The 16,602-nt window shown below is 41.6% G+C and overlaps 1 protein-coding gene across 5 annotated transcripts in view; it reads left to right on the top strand.

Annotated features, from left to right (window-relative positions):
• The window catches only part of KCNH5 (potassium voltage-gated channel subfamily H member 5), a 482,529-nt gene that overhangs the window by 143,920 nt on the left and 322,007 nt on the right, over positions 1-16,602 (top strand). For 2 of the 5 annotated variants that reach the window (XM_060294882.1, XM_060294879.1), the window contains exon 1: positions 5,977-6,809. The exons of the other annotated variants lie outside the window; for them this stretch is intronic. Coding sequence is in view for 1 of the 2 variants with exons in the window: in XM_060294879.1 (XP_060150862.1) it covers positions 6,737-6,809 (73 nt within the window). In the remaining variant the exon portion in view is untranslated. Of the gene's footprint in view, positions 1-5,976; positions 6,810-16,602 lie in introns of those variants that run through there. 5 annotated transcript variants of the gene reach the window in all.

Here is a 16,602-nt window from a genome sequence, read left to right as displayed (position 1 = left end):
CTGGCTCTTATCTGCTTTTACTAGGAAGTAATACACATCACCTCCATTCACATTTCATTGACCAGAATTAGTTTATGGCCATAACTAATTTCAAGGAAGTGGGGAAGGCACTTGGTTATTGGTGAGCATTAGTAGTGACCACCACCTAGAGTTACTACTGTAAATGAAAGTAGAAGGGGATGAAAAGGGTTATTTACTTAACAAACACTTACATGGTCCTTGTTACATGCCAGGTATTATTTAATAGCTATCGAATAGGATCTCATTTAGTCCTCGTAACAGCCCTACTAAATAGGTCATTTTTAGTCCCCATTTTACAGCAAAGGAAATTGAGGCTAAATAACTTACTCTAGGTTATGTAATTGGCAGGGACAAGATTAAATTCCAGGCAGTCTGGGTCCAGAGTCGAAGCACTGAACCTCTATACAATACAACCTATATTCTGCTTTCTCTCAACTTGGATTCTGGGGTGGGAAGGAGAAGGAGGAAGGTTATAAGTTTAAGTGTGGGACTGTGCAAGCAAAGGAATCAAACAATCATTTGGATATTTCATTGCTAGAGCAGGGGTAGGGCTCTGGGGGAGGCAGAGAGTGAGATTCGGAAAATAGACTGGGAAGGAGGAAATGTTTGGACTGACACTGCTGCTGACGACACCACTCCTGGAGGCCAGGATGGAGAGCAACTTCTGGCTTTCTGTTTTCTTCCTTCCGCCATTTCTCCTTCAGAGCCACCCATTTAGCATCTGCAGATTGCACCTTAGACCTCTGCTGAGGTTAGCTCAGAAACAGAGAGCAGGGTTAGAGAGAAAGATCATCCCCCTAGAGAGCAGTGGGTGGGCCATTTTCACATAAGGGATCAAACATTGTCAGACTGGACCGATTTTTAATGCATTTTTGAGAGTTTACACATAATTACAGCTACTGTCAAATAAACTATATTTTAAATCCTCAAAGGAAGATGTGCTTGATAAAAGAATCCTTCAGCAAACCTATAGTAATTACAAACCATCATTTCCTAATATATCAGTTTTCTAGCTCTTCACTCTTGTCTTGGTTACTGTTAAACTGGAACACACCTGCAGCTCAGCCAGCTTTCCTTCATTTCATAGCTGTGACTTAGGAGTTCGCAACCACCTCTGGGTATTGGAACTCTTCGTTCTCACAGACAACACCACTCTAATTACAATACCCCAAGACAAATGCTTCTGCTTTAAAATGGAATCTCTGCAAGGAAACAAACAAAAAGAAGCCCTTTGTGTGACATTGAAGCTTTTTGATTCCTGTCTCTCTCACCTGTGTATGCTGTGGCTTGGTTACAACAACTCTGTCTTCAAAACACTTATAAAACGCTGTATTGGCACCTGCTGCAATCTGCCAGCACATTCCTTAGGGTCAGTCAGTCCACACGGTGCCAGTGCTGCTCTGTTTTCCTTAACTCTGTGTTGATTAGGAGCTATTGCACGTGATTACCAGCTGTTGCAAGTGATTCTCTCTAGTGCTACAAAACCAGTGATGGCAATAGAGATAATTGGATGTTGCTGGTTGTTACCACACTATGCCAACATCAGATTATTTTCTATTATTTACAAGGAGCTCTCACCACAGGATTAGAAGACCCAGTTCTAGTCATAATGTACCTCTAAAGCACCGTGTCATCTTGGATTAGGCACTTCATCTCTCTGGGTCTTGTATTTTTCTTCTGTAAAATGAAAATTTAAACTAGAGGATTAAGAACAGTGTGTAAACCAAGGATTTGACACTTTATAATGACCATTTTTTAAAATAATTAAAATAATTCCAAAGTTATAATGCTATGCAGTTATTAAGGACAAAGAAGAAAGGATAAATGTCATTTTAATTAAATCTGCAGATGGAAATAAATGGGGACGTTCTACTAGTAATTGTGTGACTGTGTCTTAACAGAGTCCAAAAGAGTTTCCTCTTTGGGAAGTGTGAGCTAATACACCCAGAGAGGAGTGATTGGGAACAGGGATATTTATACTAGATGGGAAATGCTGGGAAGCTGAGATTTTATATCAATACCCAGAGGCGAGATGTAGGCAGCTGATGATGTGCAGAAGAACATATAGATTTGAGACAGCTCCTGTTAATGGTGATGATGGATTTATCATATGTTAGAAGTCTAGGATAGCAGTCTAGGAAATAGATATATTTATTTTTATACATATTTATATATATTTTATTTTAATTTTATATACATATAAAATCAGCCTGCTTGTTCACCACTTCAGTCTGGGAATGGCTGATTAGTCATGGTCTGTACAGTAGCCTAGTCGACATAAACACAGGTCACACAAGACCCACCAGAGGAGAGGCAAAATCCAATTGTGTGTCTCAGCTCAGGTTTCGAGTTCCCCTTCCCCTTGAGGCAGGAGATAGGTGCGCTCCGGGCTAGACATTGACAACTGGCCTCCTATTCACACTTCCTGGGGTGAGAAGAAGATGGGCTCCAGGCTGGATGTTCATTACCAGCCCCCTGTTTACATTTCCTGAAGCAAGAGACAAACGGGCTCCAGGACTACATATTTACGACTGGACTCCTGTCTACATTTCGAGATCTGCACCTCGATGTAGAAACCAGCAACAGAAATACGGTAAATAACCGGACATTGGACATTTTTATGTCAGGGACAGAGTGGGACTAAACCCTGTTAAAAGATCAAGAGGTCATACATTTCCCATCCTTGGGGCAAGGGAAACATTGCACACATGCTGAAAGGCTCCTTGGGGGTCAAAAAGGACCCATAATATGTGATGCTAAGGCCGTCTCATAGGCCTCCAGGCTGTAATCCATCTTGGAAAAAAGTTGCTCACGCATGTTGGGGAGGGTCCTAGGGCAGGGCAGGTGTGGAAAAAGAAACCAGATAATTGGCCAAAGGTAAACAAACACCTGGAAGAACTGCGGTATATAGATGACTTAACCACCTCTTTACTGCTCTCCTCCTCATTAGGGAGGACGCCCACCCCCTTTCTCTCCAGGTGTGCATCTCTGCCTTGCTTTTGTCTTAACTAAACAGTTTCTCTGTGTGCTCTCCCACTTGCTGTTGTGCTGTGTCTTTAATAATAAACTTTGTACCTGTTTTTTTTAACATCTTTATTGGAGTATAATTGCTTTACAATGGGGTGTTAGTTTCTGCTTTATAACAAAGTGAATCAGTTATACATATACACATATCCCCATATCTCTTCCCTCTTGTGTCTCCCTCCCTCCCACCCCTCTAGGTGGTCACAAAGCACCGAGCTGATCTCCCTGTGCTATGCAGCTGCTTCCCACTAGCTATCGATTTTACATTTGGTAGTGTATATATGTCCATGCCACTCTCTCACTTTGTCCCAGCTTACCCTTTCCCCCTCCCCGTGTCCTCAAGGCCCTTCTCTAGTAGGTCTGCGTCTTTATTCCCGTCTTGCCCCTAGGTTCTTCATGACCCTTTTTTTTTTTAGATTCCATATATATATATGTTAGCATACAGTATTTGTTTTTCTCTTTCTGACTTACTTCACTCTGTATGACAGACTCTAGGTCCATCCGCCTCACTACAAATAACTCAATTTCGTTTCTTTTTATGGCTGAGTAATATTCCATTGTATATATGTGCCACATCTTCTTTATCCATTCATCTGTTGATGGACACTTAGGTTGCTTCCATCTCCTGGCTATTGTAAATAGAGCTGTATTGAACATTTTGGTACATGACTCTTTTTGAATTATGGTTTTCTCAGGACATATGCCCAATAGTGGGATTGCTGGGTTGTATGGTAGTTCTATTTGTAGTTTTTTAAGGAACCTCCATACTGTTCTCCATAGTAGCTGTATCAATTTACATTCCCACCGACAGTGTAAGAGGGTTCCCTTTTCTCCACACCCTCTCCAGCATTTATTGTTTGTAGATGTTTTGACGATGGCCATTCTGACTGGTGTGAGATGATACCTCATTGTAGTTTTGATTTGCATTTCTCTAATGATTAATGATGTTCAGCATTCTTTCATGTGTCTGTTGGCAGTCTGTATATCTTCTTTGGAGAAATGTCTATTTAGGTCGTCTGCCCATTTTTGGATTGGGTTGTTTGTTTTTTTGATATTGAGCTGCATGTACCTGTTTTTACAGTTTTTACCTCTATGAGAAATGCATTTTTCACTGGGGTCAAGAGCCAGGGGTGGTGGTGGCTGGGATTCCTGGTTTTCATCCAGGCTACACAGGTTCAGTTCCTGGGCAGGGAATTAAGATCTCGCTTCACACCACCACTCACCGCTGCCTGTCCGAGATCACCCTTGTACACACCCGGTCAACTGCAGGAAGGGAGCTGTAACCTCAGCCACATCTCTGACTCCTGTCATGGCAGGCCAACCACAAAGATCCAATCTGTGCCTGAGTCCCTTGTAATTTAACTAGTCATAATGTACCTAAACACATTTAGAAGGCAGTCTATCTGTAGGGAAATAAACTTGCACCACCAGCCGTGCTTCGGGTAGAAAGCAAGGCTAGACTAGTGTTATTGTACCGAGTCTCTTGATTTTGTGCGGAAAGAATCCTAGCAGAGCAAACTGCTCTTTACCTCGCATCAACCTTCTGGGTTTGCTCAGCCGCCTAAGCACTGCAGGAACGGGTGGAAATTGCAGAGGAGAGGGAGAAAAGGATCCTAAGATAAAGCCTGGATCCTGGCTGTGTATTTATGTGTCTCTCAGCTACAGGCAATGGCCCTTACATCGACCGCTCTGGAGAGGCAGTGATGGTAACCTGAGGCCAGTGATTGGTAATCTAGGGGTTTAGGCAAGACACCGCCCCCACTCCCCCCGTCCCCTCTCTCCTTGCCCAGGGTAGGAGCCGAGCAGGAGTTGTTTCCTCTGACCCCTGCCGGGGAGATTCCCAGATTCCCGCTGTCTCCGGGTAACCTAACCTTGACCGTTCCTAACAGAGGTTATCTAGCATATTCTTATCTAGCAAAAGGGGACGCCCCCATCCAACTCTCCTTTCGCCTGCCTACTTAACACTTTGCCTCGCCACCAACCTCTCACCTGGCCGCAGTGCACTTTCTGTCCTCACTCCTTGACCCTGTTTATGCAGTCGTCCTTTCTAGACTGGCCCTGGCGAAGCCTCTGGAGGGGAAGCCGTAGATCAGTTCCTCTCAAACTTGAGCGGGCATAATATTTATCCGGAGGGCTTGTTAAAACATTGTTGGCCCTCGCTCCCAGAGTTCCCGGTTTCCTAGCTCTTGGATAGAGCCTGATAATTTGCATTTTTAACAGGTTCTTAGGAGATGCCGCCAGTCCGGGACCACTTTGAGAACCACTGCCTTAGATAAAAGAAGGTGCCGGTGCCGCGGCGTGAGCTCCTCCATTTCTTTTCATCTCTTTCCCCGGTCCCTTTGCACTTACGCTATTTTCCCTTCTCCGTCATAGACTCTGGGTTTTGGACTCTGTTTCTAGCGGTTCCCCTCCTGTCGTCGGTTCCGAGCGTTGGTAGAGAAAATTCCTGCCCACACTCCCCAGTCCTGTGCAGCGTCACCCCCCCCCGAACCCCGCCTTTACTGTTTTTCCACAGCAAACGCTTCCCGCTGCACTCTCCCTTCTCTTGGGTGTGAATTATTCACTCTCTTCCCTTACTCCTTGCATTAAGTGCAACCTTTTCCGCAACTTAGCAGTGTCTGGGCTCGCTGCTCTCCTGTGCGCTCCGCAGCCCTGGGAAGCATCCCTGTACTGCCGCCACGCTCCTCCGCGGGCCAGACCCAGCCTGGGGCGCCGGGGCCATTCCCGCTCCTGCTCTGCGCTCCGACCCTATCTGGCTCGAGCTCCAAGGTGTGGGCCAGGGCGGGTGCTGAAATCTCCTCTGTTGAGCTTCGGGCGCCGAAGCCCAGAGGGGGGCGGTAGCAGCGTCAGGTGGCTGCTCTGCGTCCCCGCGCGTCGCTCAGTCAGTCCCTGCTGCGCGCTCAGCCCGGACTGGAGCGGGAGATGATCAACACCTCCGCCCCGGCAGCTGCGTCCCCGGGAGCAGCCGGGACTCGGGACCTTGGCAGGAGAAACTGAGATGTGACCCCTCCGACTGCCCATTGCCCTCTTTGGCATCCTGCCTACTTCTCCCACTTCCTCTCCCACTCCACGGCTCAACTGGACAGCGAGCGTTTGCCTCGATCTCCGGGGAGAGAGGAGCGGCCACCAGGCGCACAGCCGGGCAGAAGTTGGACTCAGCTGGGCAGCGCTGATCCAGCTGCGCCGGAGGGGTAGGCTAGGAAGTGGGAGAGGAAGGCGCAGTAGAGGGTCTGGGAGATAGGGCTTTGAGTGGGCTTTTCCTGCTCCCCCGGCCCCGGGGTCGGGGCAGGGGGAGAAATGCTGAGCCCGCGCCTAGGTGATCGCCGCCGCGACAGCAGCCTCAGCAACAGCTTCAGCATCAGCACCGGCGGGACAGCGACAGCGGGGGCGGCGCAGGCGCACTGTGCCCCGCGGAGCCTGCAGTTCCCGAGCCCCGTGTGCGGCACCGCCACAGTCTGGGCAGCGGCGGCCGGGGGAGCGCTACTACCATGAACTGCCTGGTCCTCCTCCCCAGAGCTGCTCATCCGGGTTGGGCTGGAGACTCAGTCAGGGGACCCCGTCGCCGCCGCCGCGCCCCCTCTTCTTTGGGCTCGATCTTCTCTTCCACCTTTTCCTCTTCTTTCTCCACCTTCTCTTCCTGCATTCCCCCCTCCCCCGCCGCGGATCCTGGCCGCTGCTCTCCAGACCCAGGATGCCGGGGGGCAAGAGAGGGCTGGTGGCACCGCAGAACACATTTTTGGAGAACATCGTCAGGCGCTCCAGCGGTAAGAAGAGTTGCAGTCAGAACACCCCTCCACCTCCATCCTGCCCACCCACGCCCCCCATCCTCCCCGTCCCATCCCTCTCCCAGGGCGGGAGGGGGACGCAGACCGCCCTACCTGGCGGCTGCAGTTACAAGATGGACCTGACTTTAGGTGGGAGTGGGAATGAGGTGGCAGAGGAAAGTTAGTTGCATCCCCTCCCCAAGACGTACTCTCCCCCCTCCCACCTGTCCAGAGCCCAGAACCGCAGGAAGCCAAGGGGGAGCAGCGGCTAGGGTGTAGGTACATCTGGAGAACAGAGTTGAGTTTCGCTTTGTTGAGGGATATCTTTTTTGTTCATCGTTTCCCCACATTTTTAAACAAGTAGGCTGAAGAGACTGATCAAATTCTTTGAGTTAATCTCAGTGGAAGGGTTCCCTCAAGTTGGGAATGGCTGTGAAAGTGGCTACTTAAGATTTAGTCTCTGGAATGGCTTTCAGGCCCAATGGGCACCTTTGAAAGGAGCCTTGTGTATGAGAGGTTAGCTGGGGTTGAACCTAAGAAAGAGAGTCAGTTCTGGAAAAATGGGAAGGCAATCATTATGGTCAAATTTGTGTTTAAAGTTTTTTTTGTTTTTCTGTTTTGCATTGGTCTGTATTGATCTATATGATATATTTGATTTGACTTAAACAGGAGAAATGTAGAAGGGAAGCAATAGCTACTGTGCTTTTAAAGTAACTGGAGAAAGAATTTTAAAAATGCCATTCTACCTTGCTACTGATGTTAGTGTTTTCTTGCCTTAAAGTGTCTTTGAATTGCCATCCATTTATGCATTCATTTCCTCTAAGATATCGGAATGGGGATGGTTATATATTTCACATTTTAGGACCTTATAAACTTTGCATTTTACTGAAATATACGTTTTCTACTTGCTTTCAAATCTTTTATATAATTTTCAATTTTGTAAGATATGTAAAGATATCCTTTAAAGATATGTAAAATATCCTTTAAAGTTTTTTGTTTTTTTTCCTTCAGAGACCTGTTATTATATTTTGAGATCCTTTGCTTGGAGAATTTTGAGAAAGACATTTCTGCATGTTGATTACAGTAGATTTTGGACCAAAGCAATGGAAATACTCTATGCAATTCCATAATCATCATTCATTCATTCATTCATTCAGTGAAACAATATTTATTTGGGTGCCTTATACAAGAGACACTCTGTGGGGTCCTTCGGATAAAAAAATGATTAAGACACTTCTGCTCTCAAAAAGCTCCCTCCTTAGTGGCAAGACAGAGGCACACTCAAATGATAATAAATAATTAAATACAATTATGCTCTTCCTGAATTGGTAGATTAGGTTATATTAATTCCTAGGATATGAGCTCTTCTAAAACTAGGCTTGCAAATATTTCCCCTGATTTGGGGACTATATGTAAGTGTCCCAAGGTATTTCTCATCAAGCTCTGACATGGTATTTGGTTTTCATTTGAGGCTTTTGACTTTGTTTCTTCTCATTTGGTCAATGCCTGATACTATACAAGTCTTGAACAGACATTTTTGGGTTCAAAAAAAAAATAGCTAATAGGCCTGATTTAGTGTAAAAAAAACTATAATACTTTTAGCCATTCCAGTGTGATTTCAAATGTGTTTGATTTTTTATGATAATATAAAATATTAAAAAATATATACTATAAATATAAATAAATGGTAGCCAATTTCTATGTTTATACATTACTTTCTTATATTAATATTGTACAGAAACCTAGAGTACAAGGAGATATTACTGTTAAAACAACCAGGTTGGGAAATTTAAAGATTATTGGAATTAGCTATTTAAGGTATATCAGTCTGTTTTTCAGCTCTCTCATCCTCTTGGGTTATTTCAACTCCATGCAATTTGGTCTGTGAGAGGACTTCTCAGAGAAGGCCTTAAAGAATAAAATCTGGAGGCTGTCTATTGCTCTGCGCGGTAACCAGAAAGGAGATGAGAATTCCTTGGCTGAAGTTCACTCATATAGCATCTTTGGTTGAAACTTCTCATACAGACTGGAACTATGAGCCAGTTTGTAGAATATCTTTTATTTCTGATACACCATGAAATTAAGACTTACCTTATGTGGCTTAGAAAGAGCTGCTTCCGTTGCCTCCATTTTAAATCTACCATCCAAGTCGATGAAGGTTTTATCTGTTTTACACTTCATGTTATAATTGGTTCAGTGGTTTAATGTTTCTTTCCATGGATAGCACCAAGTACAAATGAAAATTTATCTGTTTTTGCATTTTAAGTACCACCTCTAATTGCTTATGGCTAACTTTTTTTTTTTTTTTTTTTTTTTTTTTTTTGCGGTACGCGGGCCTCTCACTGTTGTGGCCTCTCCCGTTGCGGAGCAACAGGCTCCGGACGCGCAGGCCCAGCGGCCACGGCCCACGGGCCCAGCCGCTCTGCGGCATGCGGGATCTTCCTGGACCGGGGCACGAACCCACGTCCCCTGCATCGGCAGGCGGACTCTCAAGCACTGTGCCACCAGGGAATCCCTGGCTAACTTTTAATACCACTACTCAAAACCTCTGAGCTTTGTTTGAAATGTGTTAGATATTTGAGGAAAGTGTACGAGAATGTGTATGTAATCAATAACGGAAAGTCTCAGTGCCACTTGTACAGGAAGAACCTCAGAAATTGAGAATTACGGTACTAAATTTCTCTACACATTTATGTGTGAGTATCCCACACTTGTTGCCATTTCTATATGATTTGGCAGAGAAATAGAAAAATTCATTCTGAGAAATTGAGATTAACAGAAAATTCCCTTCAGGGTTCTCACAGATGGATTGAGTTTGTCACCGTGAAGATTTCATTATTCACTTACTTAACAACATTGAAAGTGAAGTACTGGCAGAGCTTTAGTGGAAAAGAAAAGAGGCAGCACTCCTAATACAGCTAAGACTTGAAGAAGATGGGTTACTTTTACCCCATGAAGTGCTTCTCTTTCTGATACAACATCATTTTCTTCTTATGAAAATATCAGATCTTTTAGTGAGAGTCGGAGTAGAAGCATATCTAGAGATACACACAGATAAACATACAGACAGGTATCTACCCAGACACAAAGGTAGATGCAGAGGAAGTAAACTCTCTCTCTGTCTCACACATAGAAAGAGCAAAAGAGAGATGTAAAAAGTAGCAGAAATACAAGGAGAGAGGGAAGGAGAGAGAGGGAGGGAAGGAGTGTGGGAGGGAGAGGGAGGGGGAGAGATAGAAAGAGAGAGAGAGAGGGAGAAAAGGAGGGATACTAGATATGAAAGGGCAATGGACACCAAGAGAAAACGTCAAGCTTTTATTTGTCCACGGTGATCACTAATGAGCTGAAATCTCAGCAAATTAGAAATCTGTCAGAAAACTTATTGATGCAGAAGAAAAGAGCAAGAAGTGTGGTATATTTGGGTATAGCTTTTAAACATGAGGATATCCTAATAAAGTTCCAAACTCCTCAGTTGCAATTTCCCAGAATAACAGTGCTGTATTCTTTGCCTTAGAGTAGCACTGTAGCCTATTTGCCTTAGAGTAGCCTATTTGCCTTAGAGTAGCCTATTTGCCTTAGAGTAGCCTATTTGCCTTAGAGTAGCCTATTTGCCTTAGAGTAGCACTGTAGCCTATTTGCTGTTATTTTACACCTCTTGAGATTGGCTTTTTATTTTCCTTGGTTAGTTGACACAGTCTGTTATGGGAAAACATTTCAAATTGTCACTGGTGATTCAAAGTCTATAAAATAAAATAATGAGGGCCATTGAGTAGGATGGATGCAAACATACTTTATAGCCAAATCCCAGAATAGTAGAATAGTAGAAGACGAGGGCCATTGAGTAGGATGGATACAAACATACTTTATAGCCAAATCCCAAAATAGTAGAAGTAGGGAATTCCTCTCTTTAGTTTTAAGATAAAAGATAAGATCATTTTTAGACAAATAAAAGTAATTACAATCATTTTTAACATGTGATTCTAGTAGGTATAGAGTACACATTATTACTCCAAGAAATTGTAAAGGTCAAAAGCATAAATGCAATAGCAAGGTTTAGATAACGTTTTTGGCTAGTAGAATCAAAATATGTTGCTAGGAAGGGAAAGTTTGGGAACCATGTGGTGGGTTCATTAACTGCGTGCAGTGTCTCATAGGAGGCCCCCGTCCAAAATGCCTACTGACCGAATCTGTGTCTGGAACATTATCAGGCCATCTTCCCTTATTTAAACCTTGCACAGTATTTATGCAAGCTATTCACCAATATATTTTGGGCCATAGGGAGCAGTACACTTATGAGTAGAGGGTAGGTACCTGAAAGAAAGCAACAGTTTTTTAAGACTTTTAGGTAGAATTTTAGATTAAAACAAAACAAAACAAAACATTTCCAAGGCCTTCAATCTGATTATTGCTTTGGGCAGTACATTTTATATATACGTTGTCCTTGATTCCTTAACAAATAGGCAGAAATGATTAGTTTGGGTGACAGTAAACCTGGTTGCCATCTCGAAAATTTTTAACTATAAAAATAACGTCTTTTAAATTAGAATTAACTGTTCTTTAATATTTTAAACATTATGAAAAACTAGAAATGTTTTTCTCTTTAGAGAAAAAAGGGGCCCAGGAAAGAAGAAAACAGAAAAGGCAGTATTTTATGAACCACTTAACCTTCAAGAGACGAAGTCGAGTGTGCTCAGTTACCATTTTGCCTGAAATACCTGCTTGCACAAGCACTTCCTTTACTCAGTGCTCTTACCTATAGGAAAATCCAGAATCATTTTTATGCTATAATTAATATTTGTAAAAACTAAGATCTTAAATGAGAACCTATAGGAGGGGCAGTAAGGGAACTAGTGATTTAAAAACAAAACAAAAAAGAAATATTAACTCATAATTCTCATCCAATTAAAAAAATTGTGGAAAACAAATGGATTATTTTGGGGGTTTTTTTGGTATCGAGTACTTGATATTTTTTCTTGGAAGATCTAAAATACTACTCAGGAAATGTTGATAAAACCACTTAGAGTTTTTGAAGCTTTGGTTTACCCAGGTCTTATAATGTATCACTTTTACCTTTAAAATATCATAGAGATTGAAATTATACTGACCACTTCCTAAATTATATTTATAAGTAAGCCAGAGGATTGTCCCTTGCTTTAGAGTCCACACTGCCTTGTATAACAAATGCAGTACTTTGTGGACTAGAGAGTTGCTTGTCCCAGGACATTCTTGTGTCCACTAGAAATTGCTCTGTTTGTTTATCTTTTGCTTGATTCCAGAAGCAGAGTATATAAGAAATCCACGTGCCTAGCCATCTGTCAACTGCCCTACTAAAAGAAACATAAAACAGTATTTTTGTTAATAGAAGGGAGTGGCTATGATTGTTCTAACTGATGGTGACTGAGTACATTTCTATAAAGGAGTCTTTTATTTTAGTCAATATTTATCTTTTACTTTCATTGTTAATAACAGCTGCTTGGTAGCATAGAGGAACAATGCTTCCCACCTTCTCTCCAGTGTCTGGTCTAGGAAAAGTTGTACCGTTCTCCAGAGTGCTGTAGTTACCATTCACCACAAGAGGGCACTATAGGTTCTGCCACAGGTGAACTAAGTAGTTAATATCTTTCTGTTTCTCTTTTCTGTCCTTTTCCTCAAGTTTGGGGGTTAAAATCAACGCAGTTAGTTCTTACTCTTGGCAGAAAATATCTAAAACACAAGACATATAGGAAAGTGAAACGAAGAAAGGAATTGCAATCTTATATTAGTTGAAGGTGACCTACGTTTTGTGACTGAATGTGGTATTAGTAAAAACAGTTTATGGAAACAAATTCAAATAAATTTTAGACTAGTAGAGTATTTACTTTGGCAGATGAACAAAATTTTATTGTAATAAATCATCTCAGTGTGGTGACAATATGTATGAAATATAAAGTTTTGCAGAATAATAATGTATAAATAATGTTCATACCAGAAGGATGAATATATATTTTCTATTTCAACAAAAATTTTCCTCATCAGATGTCTTGATATAATTTTGATTAAGTTGGTGAAGCAGAATCAGTTCGTGACAGTGCTTTGATCTTATTAAAAGATAGTTTACAGATTTACAGTTACTTACCTAGGGTATTATATGATTCTAGTATTTTGATGCTATCCAAACTTTAAAAACAAAATACAGAGCTAAAGTAAATATTCCTCAAAGTTCTTCAAATTTATTAAACTCTCAAAAAAATATGATTGGAGACATATTACTTTAAGAGGTTCTATTTCCTGTCAGTCATTGAGTCTGAATCTTGGTTTTAGGGATTTTTTTTCTTTTTGGTAGGGTTAGAAACCATATTTTGAGAGATGCTCTGAAATGTCCCAAACAAAATCATTTTTAATGGGAAAAATTAAAGTATGCCATACAGCACTTTTATGAAGAACAGAGGTACACAGTGAAATCAAATGAACGTAAATAACAAGTCACAAAACCAGTGGTAATTATTGTTGCAGAAATTGAGGTCAAAGAAAGTAGTCTTGATGTGCTGTAAGAAATGGACATTTGTAAAACATCTTTCTTTACTCATAGAATTTTAAAAACTCCAGTCATATGTTCTCACCACACACACAATAAAAGAAAACACTAGCTATGTGAGATGATGGACATGTTAATTAGCTTGATTGTATATGTATATCAAACCATCAAGTTGTACACTTTAAATATATACAATTTTTTTTGCGGTACGCGGGCCTCTCACTGTTGTGGCCCCTCCCGTTGCGGAGCACAGGCTCTGGACACGCAGGCTCAGCGGCCATGGCTCACGGGCCCAGCCGCTCCGCGGCATGTGGGATCTTCCCGGACCGGGGCACGAACCCGTGTCCCCTGCATCGGCAGGCGGACTCTCAACCACTGCGCCACCAGGGAAGCCCTAAATATATACAATTTTTATTTGTCAGTTATACCTCAACAAGGCTGAAAAAAAAAAATCCTTAGTGTGTTCCACTAAATACCCTAGCTTAATAATGTATGATATAACTCCTTTTCATTATTGAAGAATGACTAAAAAGAGAAATTTAAATAGTCTCATTTTATATAATGTAGAAGTTTTAGTATTGGAAAGGCTTGGTCTTGAAAGATACTTGATCAAATGAAGGCTGTGACAATATTGTCACATATATCAGTGTGTTAGACATTATTTTAGTATTTGGTTGTTTATGGATACTGTTACTAATACAGAGAAATATTTGTGTACATTCTAGATAGTAGTTTTGTGATATGTTAAGTTTTCACATGGGAAAAGATAGGAAAAGTAAATAAAAAGTGAAATAGTTTATAAAGGAAGAGTGGTTGAAAAGCTGCTTGAAATTTTATTGAAATGGATTTCTTTCTTTCTTGGGTATGGTCCTATCAGAGAAAGATAAGTACAAAATCCTATTGATTTCACAAGTTATATGATTTGAGATCTGAGCTTAGGTGCACAATCAGCAGTTTCTAGAGGTAATGACAGGTAACTGGGAAGTTGTGGAAGTGTTGGTATATGGACTAAGCTTCTTGAGGATATGGGTTATACCTTACACATGCACATAACACTAAGTACTAGTTGAATAAATGGTTTTTTTGCTATTGCCTCCTAAACTAACCAAGTCTAGAATTGATTTTTTTCTAAAACACTGCTGATTAAATCTATTAAGTAAGCTTGTGTCAGTAATTGTATTGTTTAAAATAGTTAGGTAACTAATGTGTATATCTGAAAATGGACACCACATTGTACAGGGAACATCAGATGGGACTTATGAGAGCATGAGAGGTGAATGTGTATGTGATCTCACACTCATCTCTTATTCCAACTTGATGTACAGCTGAAATATTTCCTATTATTTTTGTTCTAATCTCCAAGGGCTTAGAAGATAGATTTTTATACAGGAAATAACTGTTTAGAAATTTGTTGATCCTAATTATTGTTTCAAAAACGATTTTGCAGTTAGGAGTTATGGATGGTAAGTTTTATCCTTGGGAATTGATCCGTACCAGTTGATGTATCTTCTGAGTGAGTTCTGCCTTGAGAAGCAGCTTGCAGTCCTGTGCACTATCCAGAGGAAGAGGCAGAATAGATTTTGGCTTTTTAGAGGCTGCATGGCCAGCCTCAGATCACCAAGTTTAACTGAAAATCTAGCAACTCACTTAGATTGAGGGCAAATTTCATCTTTATCCTGATCTTTTCTGTAAGCCTTGTCTGTCTGCTGGCATATTTTTGATTGGGGACAAATTATAGCACAATGAGTTTATTTTCACATATTTATGGCATTGAGAGAATAGAAGAATTTTTCAATGAGGGCTAAATAATCCCAGAATAAACTCCCCTAAAAATAACTCCCATCCTTTTGCTTGGTGTTCATACTCTTTCTAGTTAATCATTCACTAATTCAACCTACATTGTTGAGTGCCCACTATGTGCTAGGCTCTGATCTAAGCACTGGGGATGCACATTGAACACAATGATAAAAATAACATTTCTCCTTTTTTTTCTTTCTTTCTGTGAGGGGCAGTGTGCACACTGGTTAGGCACCATAGGTTCTGGAGGCTTGCATTAAAGTCCTGGCTCTGATGCTTACTAGCTCTGTGACTTACTTATCTATACCTAGTTTTCTCCTTTGCAAAATGCAAGTAATAAAAGTGCCTTAGCTTACGGTGTTGGAGTGAGGATTAAATGAGGAAATACATGCAAAGTACTGAGAACAGTGTTTGGCACATAACAAGCACCATATCAGTATCAGTGTGGTTAGTTATTGTTATTAGTTAGATGTTTAAAACTTTGAATGCACCATCTGTAGCTGATGCCTTTAATTCTTGGTCACCATTTCCTTTTGCACCTCTTTTCAATGGATTTCTGTCTAAACCTTAATGTTGAAACTTCTAGAAGTTTACAGGTGAGCATTCTTCTTGTGAATCCAAAAACCTTTTGTTTGTCCTTATTTTTCTGGCTCTGTAGGATTTAAGACTCTGCTCCCCTGCCCTCTCCACACAAGTTCATCTTTTGGCTTTCATGACTTTTCACTTTCTCCTGCCCTTTTCCCTTCCTTTTTCTATACCCTTTCTATTCCTTTTCTATCCCCCTTTCCCCTCCTCTCTCCTCCTCTTTCCTCTCCTGAAGGATGGTTGTCATTCAGGTTTAACCTTCAGCTGTCTTTCTTACATCTTTATCCTCCTTTTCAGAGCAAGTTTGTCCTCGGTCATAATTTAAAATGTATCCTTTCTGTTCTCCAGTCCTGTATTTCCAGTGGCCTATAGAATTTCTCTTGTACACCTCACAAGTTATCTAAAACTCAGTGTGGCTAGAGAATTGAATTTATCATTGGTTTTGGCTTCAAATAGACTTACTTTTTTGGTATTTCCCCATTTCTGTCAGAGGTGTCTTTAATATTTTACTCTTTTAGTCTAGACATCTTAGGGTCATTTTTGGCTTCCCACTCAGTGTAATATTAGTCTTACTTGCTAACCAGATTACTGATCCCTAGGGGTAAGAATTTTGCCAAGTAGTTTTTTCTTACCCTTTATAAGCGCTGTGTGCCGAGTGCGTGAATTCCTGCCCGTTCACTCTACTGACTCAGGGCATGAAACATGTCCATTACCGATATCATATACAGCCAGTGTGTATAGGTATGATAGGCCAAAGGAGGAGTAACAGGTTGAAAGAAGAGTTGCCTCACTACTGGGCCCAGAAACAAAAGATCTCCTCTGAGAGTGAGGAATGAAAGGTGTGATACATTCTCCTTGTTCATTCCCAAGCAGCTTCTTTTTCTACTAGAGCAACCA

The sequence above is a fragment of the Globicephala melas genome, chromosome 2 (genome assembly GCF_963455315.2).
Source record: "Globicephala melas chromosome 2, mGloMel1.2, whole genome shotgun sequence".
NCBI classification, from domain to species: Eukaryota; Metazoa; Chordata; class Mammalia; order Artiodactyla; family Delphinidae; genus Globicephala; species Globicephala melas.
This window is presented reverse-complemented; position numbering and strand designations above follow the sequence as displayed.